Genomic DNA, 19,405 nt, shown 5'->3' on the forward strand with positions numbered 1-19,405 from the left:
AATTACTAGCAGGACCTCACAGAAGGACTAGGCTGCAGCCAGATGAGAGGATGTATTTTAGCTTGCTAACTGGCAGTGGTAATTTGGGAATGAGTTTACAATCTTGTAAAATAGAGCTGAAGTTGTTGTTGTGCAGCTGCTCTAGGAAAAAGTTCAGCTTTATGTTGGTCTTAGATAATGTATTCACCGATTAATAAAACAAGCTATTAAAACAAAGTGTTACTGTTCGTAAATGCTTTTTATCCTAATCTAGACCTATTCTTATTAATTATAAAACCAACTATTTAGTAGTTTTGTCCATTCCTGAGAGTGGACAGGGGAGTGCAGAAGTGTGCACAGTTGCATATCATGTCTGCCATCTGGGGCTACTCAAGTGATTAGCTGTTTCAGAGTTGCTCCCTGTCTGAGACTACTTCCTTGTAATTCTGGTCACCTTTTCAATAAATAGCTTGCAGAGGTCATCCACAGCTTTCAGGGTTTGTACAGTGAAAGTGGTTGCACAGTCAACCTTTTTGACAGCATCTGGATGGTTTCTCACATATGCTGTCCTGCCAGTATGCTTAACTCGTTCCCAAGGGACAAAGGGAATGAAAAAGGGAAACTTCCTTCTTGGTCCTTGCAGGTTTTGGAAGCTGTGCTGGGTCTACTAGTTAGTGGAAAGCATTGTGGTGAACTTGTGATATGGGAACGGAATCTGAGACCTGTCAAATTCATCTCACAGTGACCATTTAAAATTGTTAGATAGGATAGGTTGTTTTTTTTCTGCCTTAAATGGGCTGGATTCAGGTTGGTGACCTGGAAGTGAGACGCCTCACCTGTGTGGTTCATTAGCAAATGCCCAAAGACATCTAGTCTCCCAACAAGTATACTGTGTACAGGATGTTAAGGTATCACTCAAGAACTCAAAAGGTTGGAAATGGTGGAATTAATGCCACCAGTACAATCTCAGTACAGCTCTTTACTTATATGTTAAAATACTGTCTTTAGCTATGTAGTTGCGTATTATATCTTTCAACATTACATTTGTCAGTAGGATTTCAACCCGAAATTATTCTGTCCACAGCTCATACCATCTTTGCTCCCAGAGGATTTTCTCTGTCACTGTAGTTGATGTCTCCATTCAGAACTCTTCTCTATGAGTGTTATAAACCCAAAGAGAGCCACGGAGGAGCAGATTTGCAAATTGCCTTCTGGCCACTGGATGGACTTTTGCAGCCTAATAGACGATATACACTGACCCCAAGGAGACTTACTCTTGTCACCTAGGTTATAAGTCATTGTGATTAAAAGGCTGCAGAAATCTCTGTGTTGTGGAGCACAGTCAGTGAAGGAGTAGTGGGGTAAAACAAATCTGTTCCATTAGTAAATAAAGAGGATGTTAGACCATGTCTGGTGGCAGTAACCAGTTTTGAATTGGTAAGCTGTGGCAGGGCACTGCGGGGGCCTGCCACTTTAAGGGCCTGGAGCTGGCAGCTGCCAGGTGCCTGATTAGGGCAGCCATTTTGAATCTGGGGCTGCCCATATAAACAGGGCAGTTTTGCCACTGGAGGCCAGGCAACAACATTGCCTGGCTGCAGGGCTTCTGGTGTCATCTGGAGGTAAGGGAGGAGCTGTAGGGGATGGTTAGGAGGCTCCTGGTCCTGGGCATGACCTAAAACTGTGTCCTGCTGGGAGTGGGTGGCCTGGTGGGGCTCTCGTGGTGCGGGAGCCCCCAGGAAATGCCAGGCCAGTTACCACCCCAGGGAAGGGCGGGTCGGGGCACCTTAACCCCTAGCCCCCATGACCGGGTGGGTTACCCTTTTGTGTAGGGTTTGGAAGGTGGACCCCAGTGTGAGAGTCGGGCCATAGACTCGCACCTGTCTGGGCATCCCCTGACTAGTCAATGCTGGGGCCAGGACCGGAAGGGTCGAAGGGCCAAGGGCCCACCGCGAGGGACGCCCAAGAGCTGCACGCCTGGGGCTCCGACTGGCCTGGAGGTGGGCCAGGGCTAGAGGAGCCAAAGGTGCTGGGAGGACCACACCCAGAAGGGGAAGCAGTTCTGGGAGCTATGCTGCCCAGGATGAAGGCAGAATAGGCTGCCTGAGGAGAGGAAGCCAGGCGGGGTTCAATTAGTAGGATTCTGGGGCCCAGTGTGGGGGGCCGGTGATATGGTAATCTCTGGATGCCATCTGCAAGGCTTGGGCTGCGGTGTAAACAGAGCCGCAGATAGCACCCTCTGGCATCGGGGCAAGAAATGGGCAGCCTCCCGCTTAATTGACATCTGTTAATTACCAACAAGGCATGGCTGGTGAGAAGACGGGCAGTTAGCCCAGAAACAGGTGGGTGGGTCACAGTGAGATCGGTCCCGAGAAGGCCCCCTGTTACATAAGCCCAAGTAACTGATGCCCAAAAGTTCACTGAAAAGATCTCCGACCTTGAAGTATTAAGTCTCTTTTCTTTTTAAAAAAACCCCTTAGAATAGTGAGGAAAATCCAGAAGACAAAAAAAAAATCTGACAATGTTGTTTGATTATTCAGAGAGGATACATGGGGTGAACTTGGTATCCATAGAGTGGTTAGTCTGATGTCAAATTCAGGTAATATAATTAAACTCATATCAACTTTTCTATAGATTAAAAGGTTAAAAGAAATATTCATGCTATTAATATTAATAGGTATATAAACACGGTTTTATGAAAGTTTTTGTTCAATTAACCTGTTCATTTTCTGAGGTAACAAATATGCATGATACAGTTAAATGTCTGGCTCTTATACTGTTCTTTCTGTAAGGTGTTTGATTTAGTATGTCATGACATTCTGATTGGAAAAAAATAGTACTATGCAAATAAAAAAAAAAAAGTAAAACACATGTAACTAGATTAAAAACAGGCTGGCTGATGAATAACTGAAAATAGTTGTTGGTGAGATTCTACAGGGATTTGTAATAGGCCCAGTACAATTTATCAGTGATCTGGAAGTAAATACATTGCTGCTAACTTAAAATTTGTGGGCAGAACCAAAATTATTTCAGTGGTAAATAAAGATGACAAAGCAGTTATACAGAGTGATCTAGATGACTTGCCTTGCTGGTTCCATTACAATTAAATATGTTTAAATATAACCAAATGCAGAGTTATACCCCTGGAAGGGAGGAGCACAGGCCACGTCTACAGAATGTGGAAGTTTGAGGCTTTAGGGGTTGTAGAAACAAGAAACTTAATGTGAGCGCCAAGAGTGGTTTTGGATGAGTATGCAGAAATGGAAAGAGTTCAGTCTGTTTAGCTTATCAGAAAGATGACTGAAGGGTGGTTTGATTTGATTACAGTGTACAGCCACCTTCCTAGGGAGAAAATACTAGGTAGTAAAAGGCTCTGTAATGTAGTGGTGAAAGGCTTAACAAGAGCCAGCTGCTGGAAGCTGATGCTAGAAACCTAAATTAGAAATTAATCATGAATGTTAACAGTGCTGTTGTCAGATACAAGTTATTGGTCTTGATAGTGGATGAAATTTTAATTGTCTATGATATACAGGAGGTCGGACTGAATGATCGAATTGTCCCTTCTGGCTTTAAAACCTGTGAAGGTATGAAACAATGAATTGGTTTTGCATAGCTTCAACCCCGGTGTGCCCAGAACTGTCAGCACTGGTTCTTTCTGCTTTCTAGATGAACAATTTTATTAATATCCAAAGCAAGGCAAGAAGGTATAAATATAAAACCATTTTGATGCCTTCTTCCAGAGCAATTGTTCTCTCCATTAACATGAGGGAGATCAGAGTTAAATTTATGGGTTTCAATAATACTTCAGTTATTAAGGCCAGTATACCTACCCTTAGCAGAGAGAATGCCCTGTGTTTTGTAACAGCAGTCTCTCTAATCAATTTTTTAAATCTTCTGTCTGACTATAATGGTGGCTATGCAGTGCCCTAAAGCTATGGCAAGAGAATGATTCTTCAGACTGGAAGGTTTTGGACCCTGTTCCTTTGGCAAAACATTTAAAATATCATGTGCTTAGATCAATTTATCGAAGTTAGGACATTCAGAGTTGAGAGTAAAATTCTGTCCTTATATCCTGTTTTGCATAACTCTTTTTGAGGGGCTTCCTAAATAGAGAGTGTACTTCGTGTGTGCTACACTGTCTGTGCACAACAGAGAGAAATAACATGATCTATAAAGGCATGCATACACATACTTTTTTCCCACGACATGCTGGAGATCCATTGCTTGGGGCAGACTCAATTAATTGAAACTGCTCTGCGCTGCATGCAGTTGTATAAGTGGCGAAATGCATGTCAGCGCGCTGAAAATGGCAGTGGTGTGCTTTTGAATAGGGGTGCACCAATAAAGATTTTTGGGGCTGATACCAAAAGCCAGTTTTTAAGGAGGCATGTCAGCCGATACCAATCCAATTTCTGATACCAGCCCAGCAGCTTGAAGAACAGTGTCTGGCTGGTAAGTCTGTTGTAGTAGAAGGGGAGGGGGAAGGGAAGGGGCATGTGGAGGAAGATTGAGGCCCCTGCAGTGAGGAAGGGAGTAGGGCTGGGGCAGGCACTGCCCAGGTGTGGTGGGGCATGGGACAGACCAGCAAGTGGCTCATCTGGAGAGCACGGGGCCGGGCAGGGGGGAGCAGCTCCCACCACTGCACACACCCCAGGAGGACATGGGTAGGAGGTGTGCCCCCCAGATCTGCACAGGGTGGGGCAGGCTGCTGCTGCAGGATGGGACGGGCTGGGGCTGTGCCAGACTCTTCCTGGCAGGGGCTGGGTTGGGCCGCACTTGGGGTGGGCAGTGGTGGTGGTGCTGGGAAGGGGGCTCCCTGAAAGGACTATAGCCTCCCCATCAACAAGCTCCTCTCTTAGCACCACCGCCCACCCTGCCCTGAGTGCAGCGCAGCCCAGCCCAACCCCTGCCAGAAAGAGGCCCAGCTCGGCCTCGGCCCCAGCCCACAGCTGCAGCCCACCCCATGCGCAGATCTGGGGGCACACGCCCCCACATGTCTTCCCAGGGTGCGTGCAGCAGCAGCAGGAACCCCCCCCTCCCCCATGCCTCCCAGATGATCTGTGGCTCTGTCCTGCCCCAGCCCCACTCCCTCCCTCATTTTGGGGGCCTTGATCTGCACCCCCCCATGCCCCTTCTCTCCCTCCTCCCCTTTCACCACAGCAGACTTACCAGCTGGCCGTAGCTCTCCAAGCTGCTGGGCTGTGCTTCTCACTGCATACATGGTACGCTGTGGTTGCGCATATGCACGGGCCATTTATCGGCAAATTTCTAAGCCACATCTGGCCAATTTCTGATGCAGTCAATTTTCTTTTTATTGTTGCCAATCCAATATCAGACCAATGTATCGGTGCACCTCTACTTTTGAACTAAAGCACCTCCAAGATGTTTTAGTTTAAAAAGCAGGCCAGCACCATTTCCTCAGTGCTGATGTGCATTTTGCTGATTATACAACTGCAAGTGATGCTTGCATGTGTAAACATGTGCTAAGAGCCTGGTTGGAAAGATAGGAAGGCTTAACATCTTTCCTTTATTGCCAGAAATGGATATTGCATTGCTTCGCAGTTTGCTCTTAATTCTTTAGGTCAGTGGTTGTCAACTGGGGGGTACATATACCCCCTAGGGTTACTTTAAAAGGTCATAGGGGGTACACAGAACTAATGTGTCTGATAAATGCCATGTGCATGCACATAGCTGCAGCACAGCACACAAGTGGCCGGGAGAGCAGCTGGGTCTGGCTGGTAAGTGTGCTGGTAAGTGTGTTGTGAGGGAAGGGGCTTGAGGAGGGCGGATAAAGGCCCCAGCAGTGGGGGAAGGAGTGGGGCTGGGGCAGGGGCTGCCTAGCCAGAGTGGGGCGCGGGACTGAGCCACGCAAGGGGAGGCTTTTGCTGCTGTATGCACTCTGGGAGGCATAGGGGGGGACGTGTTGGGGGACTGCAGCCACTCTAGAATTTGCTGTAGCTTCCCAATCTCCCCTCCCATCACTGCTGCCGCCCATCCTGGGAAGAGCCCAGCACTGCCCTGGCCCACAGTGGCAGTCTCCCCTTGACCCATGCACAGAGCTGGGGGCATGTGCCCCCCCATGCCCTCCCGAGAGTGCATGCAACAGCAGGAACCTCCCCCTCACGCAGCTTAGTCCCGCACCCTGCCCCAGCCCCACTCCCTCCCCCACCGCTGGGTAGGCCTGCCCCTCCCTGCCTTGCATGCAGATCTGGGGTGCCCTCCCATGCCCTCCCAGGGTGCACGTAGTGGCAAGAGCCCCCCGGATGAGCCTCTTGCAGCTCTGTCCTGCGCTCTGCCTCTGTACAGCTCCTACCCCAGCCCCACTCCCTCCCTCACTGCCCCCCCACCTTAAAAACAAGAAAAAATATAAAGGGGTGCATGAGCTGAAACTTTGAGAGAGAAGGGGTACATTTGTTAGAAAAGGTTGAAAACCCCTGCTTTAGGTAACAGCTTCTTGACATCAAATCACAAACTGACTGTATGTTGCAGAAAGCAGAGTACAGAGCACAAGATTAATTAAAATTTACCATTTGATTAGGTGAACTAGTACAGTCACTGTCAAAATTTAACTGCACCTTTTTTGGGTTTAAAGGGAAGAGTATTTATTGTACCCACTATTATTGTATTCCGTTTCTGTTGGGAAGCAGATGGTTTTATTATTTAGGAAATACAACAGTGGGATTCTCCTGAATGTTTGACTTACCTTGGAAGAGTATGAAATGGCTTCAGCCAGGTAATGGGAAGGGAGTGAGAGAAAGATCAACTCTTCTGGTTCACAGCTTACTCCTTGGTTGATACTGAGCAGCGGTTTTCATGCTTGTTTGCAGAAGGTGGGTCAGTGGAATGATGGGATGGTGTAAAACAGCAATTCTCACCATTGGTGCTACAAAACCCTTTCAGGGATGCCACGATGCAAGGTGCTGCAGCAGTGGTGGCAGCCAGGTAAAACTGCCCCAAGCCCACTCCTACTGCCTTAGGGCTTTCTGATCTGCCTAGAGCAGAGAGGAGCTGCCTCGTGCTATAGCCCTTCCTGGCCTGCTCCTTCTGGAAACATGTACATGGGACAGTTCCACCTATGTCCCTCTGTTTCCAAGAGGAGCTTTGGCAGGGAGGGGAGTGTGGACTGGGAAGGGCTATAGCATGAGGCGGCTCCTTCCTGCTGTATGCAGATCAGAGTCCTAATGCCACAGGTGCGTGTTTATGTGCCATAACCCTTTCTGAGCCGGCTGTGCAGAAGGAATGCGGAGCAGCTTTATGTAGAGGCAGCATCAACTGGTTGAGAACCACTGAATAGAGGTGCGCTGATACATCGGTCCGATATCGGATTAGCACCAATATAAAGAAAATTGATTGTATTGGAATTTGGCTTTTTTTGCTTGATGTGGCCGATTAAATGTCCCATGCATGTGTGCAGCCGCAGCACGTAGGCGGCGAGGAACACAGCCCGGCAGCTTGATGAGTTGCATCCAGCTGGTAAGTCTGTTGTGGATGAGGAAGGGAAAGGGAAGGAGCATAGGAGAGGTGCAGATTGAGGTCCCCACAGTGAGGGAGGAACTGAGGATGGGGCAAGTGCCTGGGGTAGGCGCTGTCCAGCCTGGGTGGGGCAGGGCGTGGAATGGAGCCGCGGCTTGACTGGGGGGTGTGAAGAAGGCGGGGGGGGGCCCTCCACTGTGTGCATCCCGGGGGGACATGGTGGGGGGGAGGGGGGCATATGCCTCTTGGATCTGCACGTGGGGCAAGGGCTGGCTGCCACTGTGGGCTCAGGACATGGCTGCTCTGGGCTCTTCCTGGCAGGGGCTGGGCTGGGCTGTTCTTGGAGTGGGCAGCAGCGGTGCTGGGAGTGGGGCTTGGAGGGACTACAGTGAATTTTGGGGTGTCTGCAGCCTGCCGCCCTGCCGTAGCTTCCCTCCCAGTGCTGCCACTGCCCACCCTGAGCATAGCCTGGCCCAGCCCACAGCGGCAGCTCAGTCTTGCCCCATGCAGATCCAGGGGGCACATGCCCCCCATTCCCTCCTGGGTTGCATGCAGTGGCAGGTGCTGCCCTCCGTCCCTGCACCCCCTGGACTAGCCACAGCTCCTTTCCGCGCCCCATCCTGGTTGGGCAGTGCCTGCCCCAGCCTCTGCCCCAGCCCCACTTACCACAGGGGCCTCGATCTGCTCCCCCTGCCATGCCTCTTCTCGTCCCCTGCCCCTTCCACCACAACAGACTTACCAACTGGACACTGCTCTTCAAGCTACTGGGCTGTGTATTGGAAATTGGATCAGTATTGGCTGATATGCCTCCTTAAAAATTGGCTATATGTATTGGCCCCAAAAATCTCTATTGGTGCACCCTTATCGCTGAGGTAAGCTGAGGCAGCATCAATGGTAGTTCTCAACCAGGGGGTGGCAACAAATTCAAAAAGTGGTAGAGGAATGCTGTGACTCTGAAAAGACTGAGAATCACTGGTGTAGAAACTCATGCAGAACAGCTTCCCTGAGACAGCAGTTGCCCAAGTTGTGATATTTGGAGGCTCTCAAGCCCTTCCCAATGACAGGATGTTACTCAGGAAATTCCTTGAAATTCCCTATTTCTTAGTGGTTAGAGACAGAAATTAAACATTAAATTGGTTTAAGTGATCAGAAAATGTTTCAAATCTGCAAGAGAACAGAAGTTCAGTGCACATAAACTGCTTTTAAAATGCCTGAATCTGGTTTAAGATAAACTTGGAGCAATGTAGTACAAGACTTTTAACTGGTTTAGGTTAAATCAGTTTATAACTTCTGTCCCAGACCCACTCCAGATTCAAGTTAACTTGCAGTCCCCCAGCATCTCAGAACGCTTTGCACCTCCCCCACAAACTCCCCCTCACAGGGTGGGTGGGCTAGCCTTGGCCCCAACTGTCTGCTCCAGCCAAAAAGGAAGGTGTGCTCTAATGCACCCTGGCTTCTGGTCTCAGCCACTGCAGGCATGTGGTTTTATTTCCAGAATCAAAAGTTAATGTCTGTTCATTTGCGTATCCGTTCAGTCTACGCAGCCTAGATTAACCTGTGAAGATTGAATTGATTCAGCCTTGGGCTTTGTGACTGTCTGTACTTAGCCAGTATGTTTTCTTGTTTTCATATGAAGATGAGATTTAAAGGGAAAAATGAAAGATTAGATGAAGTTGAGGTTGTCCTGCCTTGTCTCCAACCTTCTTTGTTCTGCCATCGATGGCTGTCATCTTCATACCCTGATGCTCAGGAAATAAAACATTTAGCCACCGTGTTTTTACCCTCATCTCTGCTTTCAGCCCTGTGCTTTTTTTGCTGTACACATTTCAAAAGCTTCGCTGAATATAGAATTTCTAAAATTGTTTTGGGTCATTCTGTGACGCTCATCACAATAAGTATCGTACCGCCTCAGTCACAAGTGTGTCTTCTCAATACCCTTGTAGGTTCGAGATGTTATACCCATTAGGGAGGTGGGGAAGTTGAGCAGAGTAAGGTGAATGTTTGCAAGAAGTGCCCATTAATATTGGATAGAGTTCACTTCTCATTGTGGATTCATTTTTTCAGAGGTGCAGAGCACCTATAGCAGCCATTGAATCAAACTGAATGTCTATTACATCTGAAAATTAGGTCTTAAGTATCTGAAATGTAGCACATGGAAAATGAAAAGCACAAAAGTTGGCTATAAATAATTTAATGTGAAAACATTGGTTTCACTGACTTCCTCAACAACATATAAGGTATCCATGGCAGAGCTGTGAATAGAACACAGGGTATTCGAACAAGATGTGAACATCAAGTGTATTGCCCTTTATCTCGCTAAATATTTTTTTTAAATACAGATATATGAACTTACATATGTTTACTAAATTATTAGCCTAAATCATGATTTTCAGCTAAGGTATGCCGTAAGATCCTTTCAAGGGTGTTGCATAACTGTGCACTGTTAGGCATGCATACATTTGCACATAATTCACAAGGTAAACCCAGGCATAATAGTAGGAAATCCAAACTAGAATCCATAGTATCAAAAGTATTCTCGCCAGTTGTGGCTTTCCTCAGTTTTTTGCACTGTTATTTTTCTGAGTCAAAAAACAAATGAAAGCTAAGAATTAGCTTTTCTGTAGGAAGCCTTGAGTTTAATGAAAGGTGCTAAGTCTAAAAGGTTGAGGACCACTGGCTTTAATAAGAAGTTATGCATATTATGCATTGTTTCCTTATTGTTTGTTTCTTTCTATTTCAGACAAACTGTCATTGGAAGGAATAGTGGTACAGCGTGCTGAATGCAGACCTGCAGCCAGTGAAAACTATATGAAACTTAAAAGGTAGGTATATTTCTGTTACTTATATGTCTGTGATGTCTTTGCTGTTCTAATTTCTTCCTCATTAAAGAGCCAGATAAATATAAAGCTTTCCTTTCATATTTGGACTTGGACCTTGGTGTATGCTTGGTATGTGCATTAATATAAATAATCTAAACCTATGTGCATATATGTTTATATGAATAAATACAAATAGAATGCACCCAAATACAATTTAATGGTTTTCCTTTGCATAGGTAGGGTGAACGGCTACTCACAAATGTCTTGGCAGACTGTCTAAACTGAGTGCAAAGAGCGACTTAATACCATTCTGTGCTATGTTTATAATGAGCACACTTGAAAAGCTCTTGTTTTAGAAACAGTAAAGACTTCAGAGAAAAACTTTGTTTATAATGGGGAACACTGTTAGAAGAGAAACTGGTCAAATTTATATAACTAAGAAACTTGAGATCCTAAGTCTTATTGTAAGTAAATTAATTTTGAAACTTTTGCTCTATTTCTAGAATCTATAATGTGATTTATATTTCATATAGAGTATTATCTGTGACTGTTAACCTAAATGTCTCACTTGTTAACTGTATTTAATATTAAAAGAAGATTTTGTTTCAGTTCTAAACCAGTTGCTTTTGGTTTAATTAAATATCACCTAATCTTATGACAGAATGTAAATAGAAAAGCCCAACTTACTTTCTCTGTATCATATGTTAATATTACATATCTCCATCATGCCATCTGACAAATAAGTCTAAATTAAACGCTCCGTCTTTTCATTGTTCTGTATATGTATATTTATATAGAACTGTGTGTGCAAATATTCCATGCCTTCTAGAGACTCAGTACTGTCAATTTTAACTGTTGTCTTTGAGTCCCATAGTATGGCTGCTGCCATAGTATCTTCCACTGACATAGAATGGAGTTTAATCTTAATTTAATCTTTGTTGTAGGGGATTCGTTTCAGTCCAATTCATTTCAATTTAAGTACATTGTATATCTGGTTCATAATTGTTTTAATCGCAGGTTTCCTGATCTGAACATTTGTTCTTTTTTTGTTCGCATTCTCCCATTAGTTGAACATATCAGTTCCTGTGGGAAGGTCACAGCAGGAAGCAAAAATGAAACTGACAGCTCTAATGAAATACTGCCTTAACTTTGAATTTGCCAGCATTTTACAGGATTTGTCAGTATTCTCATGTCATACATACAACCCCCTCTGGACTTTCATTTGTGTTTCTTATCATGGTGAAGGCCTTCAGGAAGAGACAAAATTTGAAGGCATTTTTTTTCTCCTGTGAAATAGGGGGAAACTGAAAAATGATTGTACTGTTGTTTTTCTCCTTCCTGCAGAAAGGTTGTCAGATTATGCCTGCCTAGATTTTAACTTTCTACTTTGTTAGAGATTTCCTGTCTTTCATCAAATAGAGCCAAAAAATTTCATCTGGTACAACTTGGCTTGATATTTAGCAATCACAGCCTCAGAAGAAACTGTTTTATCTTATGTCCAAACACTTTTTCTGGTTGGAACAGTAGCAGTGTCTAAACATTTTGTCTAAATCCCTCTGCTCCCTCCTGGCCCCCACATGCTTCAGAGCATATTTAATGTTTTGTTTCATTTATATGGAAAGATAAACATCACAAATTAATGAGATTGAGCTTTATATACACTTTTCTTTTCTCTTAGCCATTGTGTTTCAGAGGAGATAAGCTCCCCAAAGGTAGAATTTATAATATTGATACAAAGAAAAATCAGAGTTAGCTGTGTCGGCTTTAAGTTCTGCAGCAGAAATAGTGTAAGAAAGAAGCAAAATTCAATGGATACAAACTTTATTAGCACAGAATTAAGGTTTCTCACACCTGTGAAAACCAGAAAATGAAGACTTAAGGTACACATCCTTCCAAATTTAACTCTTTCTGAGCTGGCAATAACCAGGGGGATTTTCTGCAAGCATTTCAGCTGCATTAGCCGTGTTAAATGTTTTTTTTTTTTTTTTTCCTGAATGGGGAAGGGATTTGATATTAAACAGCTAGAGGTAGAATCATTGAATCATAGAAAATTAGGGTTGGAGGGGACCTCAGGAGGTCATCTAGTCCAACCCCCTGCTCAAAGCAGGACCATCCCCAACTAAATCATCCCAGCCAAGGCTTTGTCTACCCTGGTCTTAAAAAACCACTGAGGGTAGAGATTCCACAACCTCCCTGGGCAATTGGTTCCAAAGCTTTACTCCCCTCCTTGGGGGATAGTTTTTCCTAATATATAACCTAAACTTTCTTTGCTACAACTTGAGACCATTGCTTCTTGTTCTGTCACCACTGAGAACAGTCCAGCTCCATTGTCTTTGGAACACCCCTTCAGTTATTTGAAGGCTATTATTAAATACCCCCTTAGTCTTCTCTTCTCCAGACTAAAGAAGCCAAGTTGTCTCAGCCTCTCCTCATAAATCCACATTCCCCAGCCCCCTCACCATTTTAATTGCCCTGTACTGCACTCTCTCTAGTTTGTCCACATACTTTCTGTAGTGGGGGCCCAAAACTAGACTCAGCACTCCAGATGTTTCTGGACTCTAGTTAAACAAGGAACTTAAGTATTGACCTAACTGCTGAGTTTTGGCTACTTATACTAAATAGCTAAGTTAGTTGCTCTTACTTTAGAGTCTCCCCTTCAAAAAAGAGATGGCAAACTGACGTGCGAACTGCTTGTCGACTGCCCTTACCCTGTTTGCTTTCCCTGTTTGCTCAGGGAGTCTCCTTCTATACTTTCTTGGGCCTGGACTGGCTCCACCCCCTTGTTTAAGGCTTTTGTCAGATACAGGTAGCAATCACCCGTCTAGCAGCTCTCTTAGATGCCAAACGTATAGACAACCTTGGCTCACTTATCTTCCAGAAGCAGGATCTGGTGCCTGGCTCCTTTTCTTCCTCTTGCTCCCAACAAACTACTTGCAAACTGCCCTGTTTGCTATTCCTGTTTGCAGTCCATGAACAAGAGGTGAGAACATGGGGCTGACGTGTCACCATTTCCCAATTTCTCACTTTTCCCTTGTCCCGTTCACTTGTCACCTGTTTTCACTTTCATCTCTTTCCCCTGCCATAGACTCCTTTCCTCATCTTTTCTTCTCTCTCATTTCTTTCCCATTTCCTTCATCCTTCTCAGCAGGCATTCAAATGTGTAATTTATTTTCCTTTTAAGAGCACCTTCTGGATTTTCTGCTGTGCTCAAATTACTTTTAAATAAAATTAAATAAGAAATGTCTGACAGAGGTGGATTGCAGCAGCTTGTCTATACCTTTTTTGCAGATTTTTGTTAAGATTAGATTCAAACTGACACTGGCTGAATGTTGCTCAGGCTCAGTACATACACTGTGTCCCCTTAAACCACTCTTGCTATGTGAAAGTTAGCTGGCTGGCAGACAGCACAGGCAACCTCCGCTTAACACTGTTTCGCTTAGCACTGTTTTGCTATAACGCTCGTTTTACATTAATAACTGAGTCCACTTGGCACTCAGTGAGTTTCGTTATAACGCGTGTGTGTGTCTCGTACAGGTGGCAGCAGGTTTCACTTAATGCTGTTGTGCTTAACACACTTTTTTGGGGGAACCAATTAAGAGTACTAGGCAGGGGTTGCCTGTACTCCGCATGTACAAAATGTAATTGCTCATACCTATCGGTAGATCTTCACTCTTTTGTGAATACTGTACTCATTGTTTCTTTTCCAGAGTGCTGTTAGGTGCCTAGCAGTAGTTGTAATAAATGTTGAGGAACCAAGACCATTTTCAGCCTGATCAGAGTGATCTGACCCCCAAGTTTGTGTTTAAAATAAGGTTCATATAATTTGCTGAAGGGATTTTAATGGGGGGCAGGCAGTATTTTTGATCTTAAATGTCCCAGATTTTGGTTCATTAATCTTACCTCCCACTCTGATAAAGCCAACCAAGTCTCTTTTAAATTTAAGACTTCCCCTCAATACTTAGATTTTGTACATGGAAAATTATACATTTGTTCTAATTTTCTATGTATAGAATCTAATTTATTGGGAGGCTCATCTTATTTGTGTCTCCCACCACTGTGGCGGGGCAAGCAACCTGATGCCTGCCTCATGCCTTCCCCTACACCAAGGGTCAGCAACCCCCGGCACGTGTGCCGAGCATGGCATGTGAGGCCACTTTGCTTGGCACACTACCACCAGCCTGGGCTCTAGGCAGCTGCTGCCGGCCACGAAGCCTGGGCTGCTCCCAGCAGGCGGCTGGGAAGCTGCAAGCACTGCTACAAGCAGACTGGGCTCCGTAGTTGGCAGCAGCTACCCAGAACCTGGGCCGGTTGCAGCCAAGAGGCTGCAGACATCTGCTCTGGGCTCTGGCATCAGCTCCACACTAGCGGGTGCATGTGCACCTCCGAGTGGACAGTGTGGGAGGGGCCTGAGGCAGTGCAACCCTGGACTCTTCCCTGCTGCTGGCACAGAGCCAATGATTGGGCTCCAGAGCAGCTGTTTGTAGCCAGCTTGGGGCATCTGAAGCGGGCAGGCTGAAAACAGCTGTGCTGGGCTCCACAGCCCCGGCATCAGGTCCATCAGGTAGAGGCGACTGCACGTGCACCTCCTGACTGCAGCCAGCCCAGGCTCTGGTAGCTGCTGCCAACCACGGAGCCTGGGCTGCTTGCAGCAGGGCTTGCAGCTGAGCCTGCCTGACTCCCACCTGTTCCAAGCCCAGCCCTGACCCAGCCCCCTGCCAGGATGAGGCTGGCGCTGCCCCTTGCTAGAAGCGCTGTACCTTTTGCAGGCATAGCTGTGTGGGGTGAGTGGGTGGTTGGGCTGATGGGCTGGCTCCCCAGGGAAGCACAGGGGCTGTGGCGGGACCACGGCATTGTTGGGTCAGACTTTGTCCAGTGGGTGGGCCAGGAGCCTGGTTCCATGCGCCCGCGCATCTGGTTCTGTGTCTGTCTGCCTCTGTCTGGTTCTGGATGTGTGTGTGCATGCGTCTGTTCTGAGTGTGTTCTGGTTCCCTTTGTTTGTGCACGTGATTTTGTGCATGTGTGTGTCTGGTTTTCTCTCTGCTCTCCTTTTTTTCTCTCTCTCTCTCACCCTCCCCCCTCTTTTTCTTATTTGTCTTTTTTTCTCTCTCTCTCATTGCAACATGCTCACCAAAAAAAGGAATACACAACAACAAAGGCAACATTTATGATTATTAAATATACTAATATGCAGTGTGTCCTGCCATGTACCCCGCCCTCATTTTGTTTTTCTGACATGCCAGCACTCCGGCACCTTCCAAGGTAGACATTGTGGGTTTTTTGGCACTCTTGTTAAAAAATGTTGCCTACCCCTGCCCTACACTGTACACTTCTGTCACTTGCCCCTCTCTGGTTCCTGTGCCCCTGGTGCCCATCCTCCCCCCGCAGCCCACTTTCCCTGTCATCTGTCCAGGCCATGGAGCACACAGTGACTTTGGACCTAGCTATACTGTCTCCCCTGTGCTCCTCCCTGCCCCACATTGCGCAGTCTTCACTGAGCTCCCCTTGCCTCACAAGCCACCTTAGGCTATCCTAGCCAGTCAGCAGCGACAGTGACAGCTCTGGCCACAGCTCTGCAGCAGCCTTCTGCCCCAGGCTGGTACTCAAATGCAAGACGAGGCTTTTTTCCCCCTTAAGCTGAATGGCAAAAAAATCCTCATCTTGGAGTTGAGTAAGTGTGGTACTTCTGAAGTCACCTTTTAAACAGTAATATGTTCTCAACCTTAAGTAGAGTGGTGCCGACATTTTCTTATAATGAAAGTAAAGTAATTAAAAACGCATCATCTTGAGATATTGCTATTGAAGTGGTATTTGCCTGTGTTAAGACCAAAATAACAATGCTATCAGAGCTTGTCAAATAATCAAAGTTTTCTAAAGAGAAAAATTAAGAGCATAAGGAAAAATCACTGAATCAAATAAACAATGTAAGCGTAAGAAAGGGAACACAAAGCTATTGCATAACTCATTCACTTTTCTATTTTAAAAATGCCAAATTTCTATACAGGCACAGAGATTAGGCTAAGAAAAAACCTAATGTCAGCCAGTCTGGGCTAATGAAGACTGTACATTAAACCAGTAAAATTTAATTACTGCTCACTGGACTAGTTGCTGACCTTCTCTCAAAAATACTGAGTGTATTGGCTGGCACTTCAGTGTATTGCTGAAAATGAACAGTATATTCCTGGGTCAGGTTCTTTGCGAATACCACTAAGCAGTAGAAGAATGGCTAATAAACTCAGTCTGCTAGTTTAATTTTTTTCTGCATCTCTGCTTAAGCAGTTGGCCCCTGTACTCCTTTCCAGAATAAGTGTATGTGATTAAATATTCACGTGCTGTTTTCAAAAGGTGATATATGGCACAACTGCTGCTCGGCTGTTTGAAGTAGGAGGCCATTTTTATGCTTAGCCTCAGGTTGGATCTGCCTGTTTGTCAGTGCACCCAGGATTTTGAAGCACATTAGATCAACATGTTCTCCTAGAAACAAAATCTAGCATATGGGCATACAACAAAGTACTGTGTTTCTTTTTTAAAGTAACACATTTTGACTGCATAATAATTAGTGCAATAAGAATTTCAGATCCTATTTTTTCTTGAATGTATTAAAGGACTTGTCACAGAATTGTCCAAACTTTAGGGGAAGGAGAGGGAGAGAGAAGAAAAATGTTGCCCGTAATGATGTGGCTTCCTCCTGAATTCCTGGGAAATAAGCAGTTTATTTAAAAAATAAATAAATAAATAAAATGTAGCAGGTTCATGTTCCAGGGGTAGCCATGACTCCCCCTGGTGGCTGCATAATCCCTGCCCAGCTCCACTTCTGTGGTGCGTTCCCCTTTTTACTCATCTCCATGCCTTTGATGTAATTGTGTTATTAGAAAGGGAGGTTGCCTAGGGTGAGCCCCAGTTCTTCTAGTTGCCACCAGGTCCCTCCCATACACTACTCCAGTCTCAGCTTTGTCTCTCTCGGGTAGAGTGGGTCTTCCTGACCTTCTGTGCTGCCCAGGGCACTTGTGGTTGTAAGGACTGCTACGCGGCTCCGGTGGGCACTTGGCACCAATCCAACACTGGGCCACTTCAGGCTTTTATATCCTTGTTGGGGCCTCAGCCCCTTCTTTCTGTCACTGGTTCCCATAGCCTAGGCCTACTGTACTGGACTTGGCTTCTAGGTCCTAGCCCAGTCCTAGCCACTGAGCCTGCTTTGGCTCCTGCTGGGTCTCTGGCCCCTGTCTCCAACCTGCTCTGGGTCCCCTAGCCCCAAACTGTGCCTTGATCCTAACTCCTGGCAGGGCTCCAGGTAGTGACATGCCCCTTGTTTAGGGTTACTGCCCCTCCCCTTAGTCCCTTCCACAAACCACCAGGCCAAATGCAAACCGAAATATCAGCTCACTAGTTCCAACTCAATTCTCTACCGGCTGTCTGAAACTCCCCATCCGTACTGCATCTCATTCCCTGCCAGCCCTCCACTTCTTATTGGCCTCTCCCCAGGATAGCAGGATCTCTGTCAAGCTCTTTTCAGCAGGCGGCTTACTACAGCGCTCCTTCTTCTGCTGCCTCCAGGGCCAGCCCCCTTGCTCTGGCTCCGGTCAGGGTTTTATATGCCCAGAGCCCTGCCCACTTCCAGGTTATTAACTTCAACATTGCCCAGTTCACAAAAACCCTTCTTTAAAGAGGCCATTCTGTTCTTCTGTAATAGGGTAAGGGTTCCCTGTTACAAAAGAAAAAAAGTCTACTGACTGTTTTAAGAAGTCGAAAAGTAATAGCAGATGAGTATGGAAGCCTCCTGCTCCCATATTCTAATTCATAGGGATGGGAACTTCCACTATTATAAGAGATCAATACTTCAGCATATTAAAAAAAAAATGAGGAAAACAAGACACTTAAAGAAGCACTGATGATACTATTTAAATAAAATAGATTCACTAGCATGGGTAGATAGATAATTATTGGACTGAAGATCAGGAGACCTAGTTTTTATTCTTAGTTTTGTTACTTACTGTGTGACGCTGGGGTATGCTGCTTTACCACTGAATTTTTTTCACTCCAAACCTTTGTTTGTCTTATCTATTTACTCTTGTGACTCTTTTGGTCTACAGTTATTGTTTGCAAGGTGTGTGTACAGTAGCGGATGCCATAAGGCCCAATTTTTGTTTTGGGGCCTTTAGGTACTGCTATACTATAAATAACTCACAAAAAATAATCTCTTTTTTGCAGGTGTAGTTATAAATTAATAAGGAGAAACAAACATGTGGGAAAAATAAAGAACAAAGAAAGGTGTATTTCCTGAGGGGAACTTGTTATGGAGAAATACCTTCTTGACAAGCTGATAGATGTACACCAAGTTTCAATAATTCTGCACAATTATCTTCTCTCTTAATTTCACTTACAGGTATTTAAGTACCTTTTGAACCCCTCTTTTGAACTTGTTACATACTCTTCTTTTCCTCTCTTTAAAAAAATCCTATGTATTATCCTTAGTGTACTTTTTAGAATATAAAACTCTTTAACCTTTCTAGTAAACTATATTTTATTACCCCATGGAGTATATTAGTTAAGGAAAACTGGCATGCACGTGAAAAGCAGAGTATAATTATATGACAACATGGTGTCCTTCTTTTGAGTGGGCTAAAAAAACCACCCTTCCTTGATAGCTAAAGGAATATTTTACCTTCTCTCTTTTCTGTTATATTGTTAGTAGATGGGTCCCCTTTGAGTTCAGTTATGCAGCTATACCCTGTACATGCTCTGTCTTTCTGTCATCCTTTCTAAGTGGCACTTGAACTCCAGCACCCTTAGTTGGTTCCTGCTTAGACTTCCTTCAGGGAGCCAGTGACCACTTAGAAAATGTAGTGACAAACACTAGTTTGTTCAAACAAGTGGTGATTTAATTAATATTAGGAAATCATACACCTTAAAAAAGGGGGTTTAGAATAACAAACGTGTGTGTATGTTTGCTGATGATATGCTTGAGCCTCATACACTGAAGTTCAGATTCTTCTTGCACCACAGGATAACCCAGGAACCCCGAGGGTGTTAGGAGACATTAAAATAATGAGGTGATGGGATCTGACCCAACAATCAGACATCCTGTCATGCTACAAATACATGCTACATGCTGCCCACTGCACCCTGAGCACAGTTGGGGG

At 45.2% G+C, this 19,405-nt stretch overlaps 1 protein-coding gene across 1 annotated transcript in view; it reads left to right on the forward strand.

Moving 5' to 3' along the window:
* The window catches only part of GTF2F2 (general transcription factor IIF subunit 2), a 148,397-nt gene that overhangs the window by 53,681 nt on the left and 75,311 nt on the right, over positions 1–19,405 (forward strand). Inside the window, exon 6 of the mRNA XM_014527919.2 lies at positions 10,190–10,271. Coding sequence (XP_014383405.1) covers positions 10,190–10,271 — 82 coding nt within the window. The remainder of the gene's footprint in view (positions 1–10,189; positions 10,272–19,405) is intronic.

The sequence above is a fragment of the Alligator sinensis genome, unplaced genomic scaffold (assembly GCF_000455745.1).
Source record: "Alligator sinensis unplaced genomic scaffold, ASM45574v1 scaffold59_1, whole genome shotgun sequence".
Taxonomy (NCBI): Eukaryota; Metazoa; Chordata; order Crocodylia; family Alligatoridae; genus Alligator; species Alligator sinensis.